At 39.6% G+C, this 12,292-nt stretch overlaps 1 protein-coding gene across 1 annotated transcript in view; it reads left to right on the top strand.

Moving 5' to 3' along the window:
- The window catches only part of EML5 (EMAP like 5), a 205,258-nt gene that overhangs the window by 177,039 nt on the left and 15,927 nt on the right, over window positions 1-12,292 (top strand). The window contains 2 exon segments of the mRNA XM_017895377.1: window positions 2,326-2,424; window positions 6,660-6,680. Of these exon segments, the coding sequence (XP_017750866.1) occupies window positions 2,326-2,424; window positions 6,660-6,680 (120 nt within the window).

The following is a 12,292-nucleotide window of genomic DNA, read 5'->3' as shown; positions in this document are numbered from 1 at the left end:
CCAGGTGAGGCGATGCCTCGCCCTGCTTCAGCTCTCGCTGGTCAGGCTGCAGCACCTGACCAGCACTGATTGTCCGGCACTCCCTAGTGAGATGACCCCAGTACCTCAGTTGAAGATGCAGAAATCACCGGTCTTCTGTGTCGCTGGCGCTGGGAGTTGGAGACTGGAGCTGTTCCTATTTGGCCATCTTGCTCCGCCCCCCAGTATTGTTCATTTCTGCTCTGATTTCGTTATTTATTTTCTTCTGCTAGCTTTGGGGTTGCTTTGTTCTGATATTTCTGTTTCCTCCAGGTGCGATGTTAGATTGTTAATTTGAGATCTTTCTAACGTTTTGAGATAGACATTTAGCACTGTAAGCTTTCCTCTTAACACTTAACATGCTTTTGCTGCATACCAAAGATTTTGGCATGTTGTGTCTCTGTTTTAATTTACGTTGAAGATTTTTAAAAACATTTTACCTTAATTTCATTGTTTACCCAAAAGTCATTCAGGAGCAAGTTGTTTAATTTTTATGTAATTGTGGTTTTGGGAGATCTTCTTGGTGTTGATTTCTATTTTCCACTGTGGTTAAGAGAGTATGGCAGATATTATTTCAATTTTCTTAAATGTCTTGAGACTTGCTTTATGGCTGAAGATGTGGTCAATCTTGGAGTATGTTTTATGTGCAGATGAGAAGAATGTATATTCTATGGTTGATGGGCAGAGTGTTCTGTCTTTTATGTCCAGTTGGTCAAGTATTTAATTCAAGTCCAGAATTTCTTAGTTAGTTTTCTACCTTGATGATCTGTCTAACACTATCAGTGGGTTGTTGAAGTGCCCCACTTTGATTTTTGTTTTGCTTTTTTGTGGGCCTAGTATTATTTATGGTTCTCTATCCTCTGGATCCAACCTACTGCTCTGAACTCATTTTCTACCTCTTCATTTTATTTGCACACGTCTATCTTTATTCCCTTCTGCACGGACTACTGTCATAGTCTTACAAGGTCTCTTCACTGTCACTACTACCAGATGAATCACATTATACTCTTTTTTTTTTTTTTTGGAGACAGAGTCTCGCTCTGTCGCCCAGGCTGGAGTGCAGTGGCCGGATCTCAGCTCACTGCAAGCTCCGCCTCCCGGGTTTCCGCCATTCTCCTGCCTCAGCCTCCCGAGTAGCTGGGACTACAGGCGCCCGCCACCACGCCTGGCTAGTTTTTTTGTGTTTTTTAGTAGAGACGGGGTTTCACCGTGTTAACCAGGATGGTCTCGATCTCCTGACCTCGTGATCCGCCCGTCTCGGCCTCCCAAAGTGCTGGGATTACAGGCTTGAGCCACCATGCCCGGCCACATTATACTCATTTGATCAAAACACTTCAGTTCCTGCTCGGCAGGGTGGCTCATGCCCGTAATCCCAGCATTTTGGGAGGCTGAGATGGGCAGATCACTTGAGGCCAGGAGTTTGATACCAGCCTGGCCAACACAGCAAAACCCCATATCTACTAAAAATACAAAAAAATATATAGCTGGGCATGATGGCACACACCTATAATCCCAGCTACGTGGGAGGCTGAGGCATGAGAATTGCTTGAACCAGGAAAGTGGAGGTTGCAGAGAGCCAAGATCACGCCATTGCACTCCACCCTGGGCAACAGAGTAAGACTGTCTCAAAAAAGAAAAACAAATAAAGATCTCAGTTCCTCCCCCACTGACTTCAGAACAAATATAAAATATGACTCAATATGGTCCAAATTATTCAATGGAAAATTACTACTGGTTTCTATGTGACTCTGGCAAATCCTTTTCTTTAAGGTTCATGGGCTGACACTCAAAATCCTCCCTAACTCTAGTCCCAAACTGCCTTTCCAACCATGTGACTCATCTTTCTTCTTCATGACCCTACACTTCCACCAAATGAGCCTGTTATATGGATATGTAACACTTTCCTGCTTTTAGGCCTCTGCTTAAAGTGTTCCTCTGCCTACAAGGCCCTTCCCTGTTGACTTTTACATTTGTAAAATCTGTCTGGGTCAGTCCAGGATTACCATATTCCCATGATGAGATTAATCTTTTCTGCTCTGAATTCCCATAGCAGTTTGATCCCAACTCTCTTGTGGTACTTGGAATCTTCAGCCTTGTAGTGTGTTGTTTATCCCTTTTATGGCTGTGTCCCATTAAATGATTTTCTGAATCATTTTTCTATCCTTATGATGCTGTGTATATAGTAAGTGCTCAAAATATGTTTTGAATAAGCAAATAAGTTAAAGAGTAGTTCATTGTTCTGGGTAAGGGCTTTTGACTGTTATATCTTAAAATTTTCAAACTTAATTCTCAAATTCTTTTTTGTAGGTTCTCAGAGTTTTTATCAGGAACATAATGATGATATTCTGTGCCTCACAGTAAACCAGCACCCCAAATTTATCAACATAGTGGCAACTGGCCAAGTAGGTATGTTTCTATATTTTAAAAGAAGCGATTTAAAGCATTTGCTTTGTTCAAATAAATTCAAGGAAAAATCAAAATATAATTTTATTTATTATTTATTGATTGTTCAAAATCTATGTATATGTAAAGCACTACCCAATTATACCATATTATTAGCTTCCAGGTACCTTTCTCTCACTCATTCTGGTTATCTGAGTTGGTCTTGACAATCCAGAATTTAAAGTAAACTATTGTATGGTAGTTGAAATCGTTGAATTTAGTCCTTTAGCAGGAATTTCTGGTCAGCAAAAAGGTTTAATTCAATAGTATATAAAGCAGAAAAGAGGAGTTTGAAGAGGAAGTAGTAAACAAGGGAAGCTAAGAAATAACTAGACTGGGCAGGGTAGAACCCTGCTTCAGCAGGGGTTTAGGCTAGAAAGAAGAGAGAACCCAAGTCTATTTTTTGTTGGTAAATCCCTTCTATCTTTTTCTTTTCTTTGTCATTGACCTAATTCACCAACTGTTTTGAGCTGTTTTGAAATATATCTGTGTTCTTTTACCTCTGTGAAAAACTTAAAGGCCATAACTCCACAGTCAAACTGATGAGAGGATGGCAGGTCTATTTAGGACATATCTGCCAACCTGTGATTACTAAATATGAATATGGCAGAAATCTCATAAACTTCAATAAGTTTGTAAAATTTATTGAAATCAGTGTGTTTGTTGGAATTTATTGGACCTTGATGGCTAAACTAGCTTTCCAGGTCCCTTTTCTTCTTGACTAAGATAATTTATACTTTTAATATCTTCATTTTTCGTGCAAGTTCTAAGTTGATAGGAATTTGTTGTCTGGGTTGCCTGGTTCTGAAGCTATGCCACATAGACCTTTGTGTTTTTCCTTTCTGTACAGTTTTCTACTTTTAAAAGTAAATGGAACATTACCCATTATACAGAAAATATTCTAATCTTTGCATATAAATACATAGGTCTAGTTTCTGTTTGTGCTAAGTTTTTGGAAAGTGAATTCTTATTTTCACTGTGCACGAGGAACAAGGCCCATCTCCTTGAGGAACGAAGAGACTATGTTACCTAAGTATCTAGCTCAATGCCTCTTAGTACATAGTTATGGTTTAGTTAATGTTTATTGAATAAATTCAGTTACTCAGCAAATTTACTGAACACCTGCTATGTGCCAGGTATTATTTTAGGTGCTGGGGATACAGGCAACTTACAAAAAGGCAAAATCCCTGTATTAATGGAATTCATATTCTGCAAATAGAATTCTAGAAAGTATGGTTCTTTCATTTCCCACCTTGACTTCTCCTTTTCTTTCCTTTGCTCTCCCTCTGTTAGGCAACTTATTTATCATTTTAGTGCTATGGTTTTCTCTCTCAGTTAAGAAATGTCATGGTCACAAATTAATCTTTTAGGAATTTGGCCCTTTTTTCCCCTTTATTTTGAAAGACAACACTATAGGAAATATGAAGTGACTAATTATATCCCTCCTGTTTCTTTCCCAGTCAAACTCTGGGGAGTACAGAAGTAAATTTTAGATTATATATGTAGCTCCATTCCTTACACCATTTGTACCCTTCCAGAAAATAGATAACAAAAATTACTGGTGACTAATTAAGATAGACTCAAGGAAAGACTAAAGAATGGGAAGGATTTTATTTTTCTCTTCACACATTAAGAGAATTGTTTTGTTACTTTGCTGTCAGACTTGTTTAATTCCCACAAAGCACAAAACAGCATTTACAATGTTTATTGTTCCTTCTGTTAAAAATCATATAGATCATAGAGGAATTGAAATGTTTGATTTTGTACTATTTTAGCCAGTTACATTCAAACTTTTTTCTTGGCTAGACTCTTGGAATTTTAGGGCCAAGTATATCATTTTATCCTCTCTGTTACAGTGTGCTTGAATCCCGCTGCCACTTAATACCTAATGAAGTAAACGTTTCCCTGGGAAGCTGTTATAAAATGGTTCTTCATATAGAACAGAAATCTGTCTGTGATTGCTACTCTTTGGCCCTCATTCTTGGGGTATCTAGAACATCCAATCACATTCATATGACATTATCTTCCAGTTTTGGAGACAGCTAGCATATTTTCCCTGAGTCTTATCTAGTTCTTCTCTTTTATTTGTTTGTTTGTTTGTGACAGTCTCATTCTTTTGCCCAGGCTGGAGTACAGTGGCGGGATCTCGGCTCACTGCAGCCTACGCCTCCTGGGTTCACGCATTCTCCTGCCTCAGCCTCCTGAGTAACTGGGACTACAGGTGCCCGCCACCATGCCCGGCTAATTTTTGTATTTTTAGTAGAGATGGGGTTTCACCATGTTGGCCAGGATGATCTTGATCTCTTGACCTTGTTATCCACCTGCCTTGTTCCCAAAGTGCTGGCATTACAGGCATGAGCCACTGTGCCCAGCTGAGTTCTTCTCTTCTAGAATGTCTCCTCTGGGCACCCTGCAACTATATTCCACGGAACAAGGTGTACATGAGAGCAAGGGGATTGCTTTCCGTGGGGGAGCCTACTTCTCCACTGGACCATGCTTTGGGTATATGAAATCCCAGAATTCTCTACCAGATGGTCCTGAACCTACTAATGGCCCTGCATGAGCCTTTTCTTTGCATCTGTCCTCCCAGTGACAGACTGTACAACCAATGTGTGTACTCTTGAGGGGTGGCCAAGCTGTTCATTGTGTAGGGGTGGATGGAGTTTTAATGTAGTAGCTGGGATAACCACATATCTTAAGAAATTTGAGCTGCCATGACAGATATCACAGAGTTTGTAGCTTAAACAACAGAAATATTATTTTTCACAGCTCTGGAGGTTGGAAGTCCAAAATCAGGGTGCCAGCATGGTCAGGTTGTGGTGAGGGCCTTCTCTGTGGTTTGCAGATGGCTGTCTCTTCTTATAAGAACACTAATCTCACTGTGTCCTCATAACCTTCCCACCTCCTAATACCATCACACTGGGGATTAGGGTTTCAGTATACGAATTTTGGGGGAAGACAGACATCCAGTTCATAGCACCACACATGAGCTTCCATGGCTGTTTGTGGTGTGGGATGGAAGAGAATGGGTCAGGTTGTCTCATGCTGCCCAAACTCCAAGTAGTTCTAAATTGGTATCTGCCTTCCAGATCATTATAGGAGTGTACTCATCAAGGTAAGAGGCTAGAATATATTTTATTTGACAAGTTTTATCTTGATGGATAGCTGTACAATATTTAGGTCGATGACATTTAAGTCTTCATTTGTACTTCTGTCCCAGACCCTGTTAACCTGGTCTCTCCAAACCAAACACTCCCAGTCTTTCAACCAGGCTTCAGGTGGCAGAGTTCCAAACCCTCTCACCATTTGGTTGTTAATAGAACATATTAACTAAAAATGGTATTTCCTGTGTGGTCTGCTCAGCAGAGTTAAGTACTTTATTGTTTTTCTTCATGTTCCAGGTCAAGGCACTATGGACCTATGTTATCAATATGTTTTTTAAATCATTATTTCATGTGGATATAAAGCTTTACCAAAGCAAAAAACAATCACCCGTCTTCAGTGGATTCCTATATTTTTACTTTCTTTCTTGCTCTAAAGTCTGCTACGTTGAAAAGTTTGGTTGTTAGGTATTTCTGCCACAAATATAATGAGCATGGGCTTTCACATTTTCTTTCTTGGCAAACTTGTACTCATATGGAAAACCTTTAGTTGAGAGAAAGAACTTTTTTGCTTTCTTGAGTTATACAGTAACCTTTGCCATCATATCTCTCAGCTCAGAGGGTTTAGATCTAATCCTTCCCTGGAGACAGAGATGCATTTAAAGATGCATTAAAAGATGCATATGGAAAATCTTTAGTTGAAAGAAATAACTTTTTTCCTTTCTTGAGTTATATAGTAACCTTTGCTGTAATTAAAACTCCAGAGTATTATTAGCAGTACATTTTTATAAACCAAAATGAGGGTAATATCATCTTAAATCATATCAGTATCATTTTAAAAGTTGTTATAATTAAAAGTTTATGTAACTCATTAAATGCAAAGAAAACAAAAAATTTTCATCCAAAGGAAGATTGAAAGATCATACATAGAATGTTAATAAGTTTGTATAATTGAAATGAGTACCTTCTCTCACAGTTTACTCAATCGAATGTAATAAAACCAATTTTGTATCTAATAGTTTATAATTAATATGATATTTGGGTTTTTACAGATTTTACAGATTTATGTTATTTATAGATAATTATTTTCCATTATAGGTGATTCAGCAGACATGTCAGGTAAGGAAATCTAAACATTTTCTGCTATATTTATATTGTTTGGTGATGATAGTGCATATTAAGCTTAAGTTCAAGTATATTAGTCCATTCTTGCATTGCCATAAAGAACTACCTGAAACTGGGTAATTTACAAAGAAAATATGTTTAATTGGCTCACAGCTCCACAGGCTGTACAGGAAACATGGCTGGGGAAGCCTCAGGAAATTTACAATCATGGTGGAAGGCAAAGGGGAAGCAGGTAGGTCCTACATGGCTGAAGCAGGAGGAAGAGAAAGGGGAAGTACTACACATTTAAACAAGCAGATCTCATGAGAACTCACAATCACAGAACAGCAAGGGGGAAATCCACCCCCATGATCCAATCACCTCCCACCAGTCCCCTCCTCCAACACTGGGGGTTACTATTCAACGTGCGATTTGGGCAAGGACATAAATTCAAACCATATCAAGTATCTTGTTACTCTATAAAGAACTTGCAGATTATTTTTTTCATTAAGAATATATTATTTTAATGTCATGATTCTGAACTCAGCCTGTGGTAATAGTAATAGTTTTTTTTAACAAGCATGGTAGCTCACACCTGTAATCCCAGCACTTTGGGAGGCCAAGGTCTGAGGATCCCTTGAGCGCAGGAATTCAAGACCAGCCTGGGCAACATAGTGAGACCCTGTCTCTACAAAAAATTTTTAAGAAATTAAAAAAATAATAATAATGGTTAAAAAGAGCTAATATATTTTAACCTATTTTATGTGCTCAGCACTGTTTTAAGCACTTTAAATAAAAGTTTTATTTGACATGACCATGCTTATCAAGTTACATATGTTCTGTGGCAGCTTTTGTGCTACAATGGCAGAGGTGTATAGTAGCTACAGAGGCTATAGATGACACTCATCTGTTTGCACTGCTGTTTGGTACCCTGCAGGTTCCAGTAACACAATTATAATTCACAGATTTTGAGCACTATCTGTTATCTCTTGTTATTTTATTTTGGTTTTTAACCAGTAAATCTCCATCATGTCAAAACAAGGGTAAAAACAAAAATAGTTTTTGAATATCACACTTTTAAGGCACAGTGAAGCATGGATTGAATTGCAATCAAATGAGATGACAGGCTGAGTATGGTGACTTACACCTGTAATCCCAGCACTTTGGGAGGCTGAGAGAGGATGACCACTTGAGGCCAGCAGTTCAAGTCCAGCCTGGGCTGTTGCCGAGACAGCAAGATGCTGTCTCTACAAAAAACAAACAAAAAAAGAAAAATTAAAAAACCTTGATGATTTGAGTTGAGATGGCAATAAATATGATAAAAACAATAAATGAGATGATGGCAATAAAACAAAGTATTTGTTTTTCTCAGAGGTGGTAACATTCAGCTATGCCAGGAGTGGATAGCTGAGGCGTGATCTGGGGACTGCAGGCTTAGACCAGTTTCAGGGGTCCCAAGACTTCCCACACATTCAGCAGTTCACTAGGAGAAATCACAGGACTCAGAGGTACTTAAGCCTTTAGTTTATTACAGTGAACAGAAAAGGGAAAAGACACATGAGGTAGAATCTGGAGCATCTAGTTACAGGGTTTCTATGTCTCTCCACCACCCTTGTGCCAGGGTGCCACAGAACCTGCTTCTTCCTCCAGCAGTCAAATCCAGCACCACACATGAGGTGTTTCTGCCTAGGCAAGCCTACTGAAGTCTCAGAGTCCAGAATTTTTATTGGGGGCTGGTCACATAGGGATAAAGACCAGCCTCAACTACCAAAATACCAGACGCCCTGAAGAAAGCAAGTGTTCAGCGCCCCAGGTGGACAAAAGAGCTTTGTCATCATGGAGAACACTTCAAACATTCTTACACACTGGCCAAGAGCTAGCCCAGCAAGCAGGCCCTTCTGATGACAGTAACCTTGGGCCTGCTTATATTAAATCTTTCCTGCGTAAGCCCTAAAGCTGGATCAAGAAACTGGAAGGTCAGGGTGACTGGAGGAAGGCCTCTGAGATGAATGTAGGGAGGTAGAGTGGTAATCTCATGCAGGATGTTGTAGCTCAGGGAGAAGAGTTTGGATTCATGCTAAGTGCAGAGTCTGTCACTGGAGAATTTTAAACAAGGGAGTGATGTGACCTAATTTATACTTTGAGAAAACCACTCTCACTACACTATTGAGAATGTAGAGGGGGAAGAGAGAAAACTGGAAAATTAGGGGTCCGTTACAGTAGTCCAAGCGAAAAACAGTTAAGCGGGGTGGCAGGAATGAATGTGGAGAGAACAAGACAAATATGGGGTGTATTCTGGAGTGAAGCCAGTAATCTTTTCTGATTAATTGGATATAGGGGTATAACAAAGTGAGGAATCAAGGCCAGTTGTTAACTTTTTGCTTGAACAGTGAGCTAAATGGGATGGGGAATACTTTGAGAGAAATCAGTTTGGCAGGAAGAAATTATCCACAGATATAAGGAGTAAAATTTATTTGACATTCTTTCTTGTACAAATATGGGAAGGCTGGTAGATTTGGGGATGAGAAAATAAGGAAGTACTATCTAATGACTTCCATTTTCCCTGTATCGTCAACTGAGAGTGAGGAGGTGGGGAATGGGTATTGGGTTGGAACAAGGATAAAGTTTTTAAATTGTCACTTTGGAATATGGGAGAATAAATACATTAGAAGAGATATGAGCTGGGCACAGTAGCTCACACCTGTAATCATAGCACTTTGGGTTTTTCTGTTTTGTGTTTTCTTTTTTTGAGATGGAGTTTCACTCTTACTTCCCAGGCTGTAATGCAGTGGCGCAATCTTGGCTCACTGCAACTTCCATTTCCCGGGTTCAAGCATTTCTCCTGCCTCAGCCTCCCAAGTACCTGGGATTACAGGCAACTTCCATCATGCCTAGCTAATTTTTTGTATTTTTAGTAGAGATGGAGTTTCACCATGTTGGCTAGGCTGGTCTCAAACTCCTGACTTCAAGTTATCCACCCGCCTCAGCCTCCCAAAGTGGTGGGATTACAGGCACGAGCCACCATGCCCAGCAGTCCTAGCACTTTGGGAGGCTGAAGTGGGCGGATTGCTTGAACTCAGGAGTTCAAGACCAGCCTGGGCAACATAAGAAACCCCATCTCTACAAAAATATACAAAACTTAGACGGGTGTGGTGGCATGTGACTGTAGATCCAGCTACTCGGGAGGCTGAGGTAGGTAGAACAATTGAGCCCAGGAATTCGAGGCTGCAGTGTGTCATGATCGCATCATGGCACTCCAGCCTGGGTGACAGAGTGAGACCTTGTCTCAAAAAGAAAAAAGAAAAGTTACCATTGAACATATTAGATGTGTTTTCAGTGGACGCTATGGGAATATCTTTTGTCTTTGACAAAGTAATTTCAGCCCTCCTAAGACTGCACCTTAGAATTTGATAATTTTGATCCTTAAGGCAATTAAGTAGAGAAAACTCACTCTCTGGTCTTGGTTAGTATTTGTAGTGACAGGCAGTTGCCCATCAAATAACTTCAGTGGGTGTCTGCATTTTACAGCAGAGGATAAGGAAATTCCTTCGCACACAAGAATGAGGAGGGAGGGTAGCCTCCAGAGTGTGCTGCTTCAGGAGCTTCACAATGTCATCCAGAACCCAGGGACTCTCCATCTCTTCTGCTCTGCTATCCACAGTGTTGGCTTCACCTACAAGGCTGGTTGCATTTGTGGTCGTGAAAATGACTGTAGTAGCAATTGGAGTTACGTGCTTCCTTGCTGTTATCCAGTGGGAAAGAAGGAAGAAAATCCTTTTCAGAACTATGACCTAAAAATCCTTGCTTTTAGCCTGACTGAGTCATTTTAGCCTGACTGTGTGAGGACACAAAGCAAACCTCGAACTAAGAAGATACTAGGGGAATACCATGTGCTGATTGGTTTAAATCTGGGTTATTAAACTAATCACTGAGGTCTGGGTTGGGAGTGGAGGCAGTATTATCACAGTGGGCTCAGACTTTATTAGTTGAGCATGCAGTTTGTTTCCCCTGAATCAGTTGCACTCTAGGAGAGAGTAGATTGCTGAATAAAATTGGAGCCTTGGTAGGAAGAAAGGATGTAATGGATGCTGAGTATGCAGTAAGGAGTTACTCACTACAGAGACTAAAGAGCAAAATACAATTGGCATATCGAATGGCCCATGTTAAAATTTTCTTTTAAAATACAGTTTTTATTAGGCCAGGCATGGTGGATCATGCCTGTAATCCTAGCACTTTGAGAGGCCGAGGCAGGCAGATCACCTGAGGTCGGGAGTTCGAGACCAGCCTGACCAACATGGAGATACCCGTCTCTTCTAAAAATACAAAATTAGCCAGGTGTGGTGGGGGGTGCCTGTAATCCCAGGTACACAGGAGGCTGAGGCAGGAGAATCGCTTGAACTGGGAGACAGAGGTTGCAGTGAGCCAAGATCATGCCATTGCACTCCAGCCTGGGCAACAAGAGTGAAAATCCATCTCAAAAAAAAAAAAAAAAAAAATACAGTTTTTATTATACTGCATCCAAGGCAAACTCGGGGATAAAGAATATCCTTTAAAACTTTGATTCTTGTAAGACCCAAATAACAATTTATAGAGACACTTACGGCATCTCTATACAGGAAACTAAGAGTCAAAAACGGTAGTGAAAAGTTACTGGGATTGATTTTCTGGAGGGAGCTAGATATGGGGAAAAGAGCGAGAATGGAACCTGGATCCTGAGAACAGCATACCTGTGCTGCCTCTCCCAGCTCGGAGTTGTATTAGGGCAAGTCAGTTATCCTCTCTGAGGCTGAGTTCAGGAAAAAACGTACCTACCTAGAAGGTAAGCGTTAGAAAATATGAGATGTCCCCAGTGATATGCCTGCCATGATAGGTACTTAATACCTCATGGCCTCCTGGAACAGGAGGAGTAAGAATTGTATATGTGTTCCCCAAGCATCAGGAACGATCATTTCCAAATGATAGGAGAAAATACAATATACTTAGTGAACATAGTTTCATCTTTAGTAACTTCGAGAGGTCCTGAAAATGTGCAGTAATTTTAGTTTTAAATACTGTTACTGATGTAAGTTTAGAGCAGTCTAAGTGTGTGGCAATTCCATTACCTTACATACCTATAGGTTTTAAAACATAAATTCTGGTTTCACCTTCTTGCCATCTCCTTTAATTTTTTATAAAAATGAGAAACTCAGTAATTTAATTTAAGATTACTTGCTGTTTAAATTTAGATAAATAAAACATTTAAACTTGTGGCATATTAAATTTGGAGGCAAAAATTAGTGATATTTCTTGAAAATCTACTGTCTACCTCATCACAATTTGGCAAATATAACGTGAATTGCCTAGAGGTGCATTTTGTAAACATACAACAATATTTATATAATGTTTATCACTGGCAAAATTTATAGAGTGATCTGGTATATAGTTACATTTTAAATTTAAGCCACCTAACATTCTTTATGGAGGTTAAATTTACCTGTGCCTTGGGGTACTTTGACTTTTAATGAATGAAGAATATTTTAATTTTAGTTCAATACTTGCATTATTGTCATACATTTTACAAACATAACCTATTTTATTATATGATAAACTTTTATGTATATTTCCATGTAGTTTTGATATTTTACAGT

Source organism: Rhinopithecus bieti, unplaced genomic scaffold (genome assembly GCF_001698545.2).
Source record: "Rhinopithecus bieti isolate Rb0 unplaced genomic scaffold, ASM169854v2 scaffold_26710, whole genome shotgun sequence".
In the NCBI taxonomy this organism is placed as follows: domain Eukaryota; kingdom Metazoa; phylum Chordata; class Mammalia; order Primates; family Cercopithecidae; genus Rhinopithecus; species Rhinopithecus bieti.
This window is presented reverse-complemented; position numbering and strand designations above follow the sequence as displayed.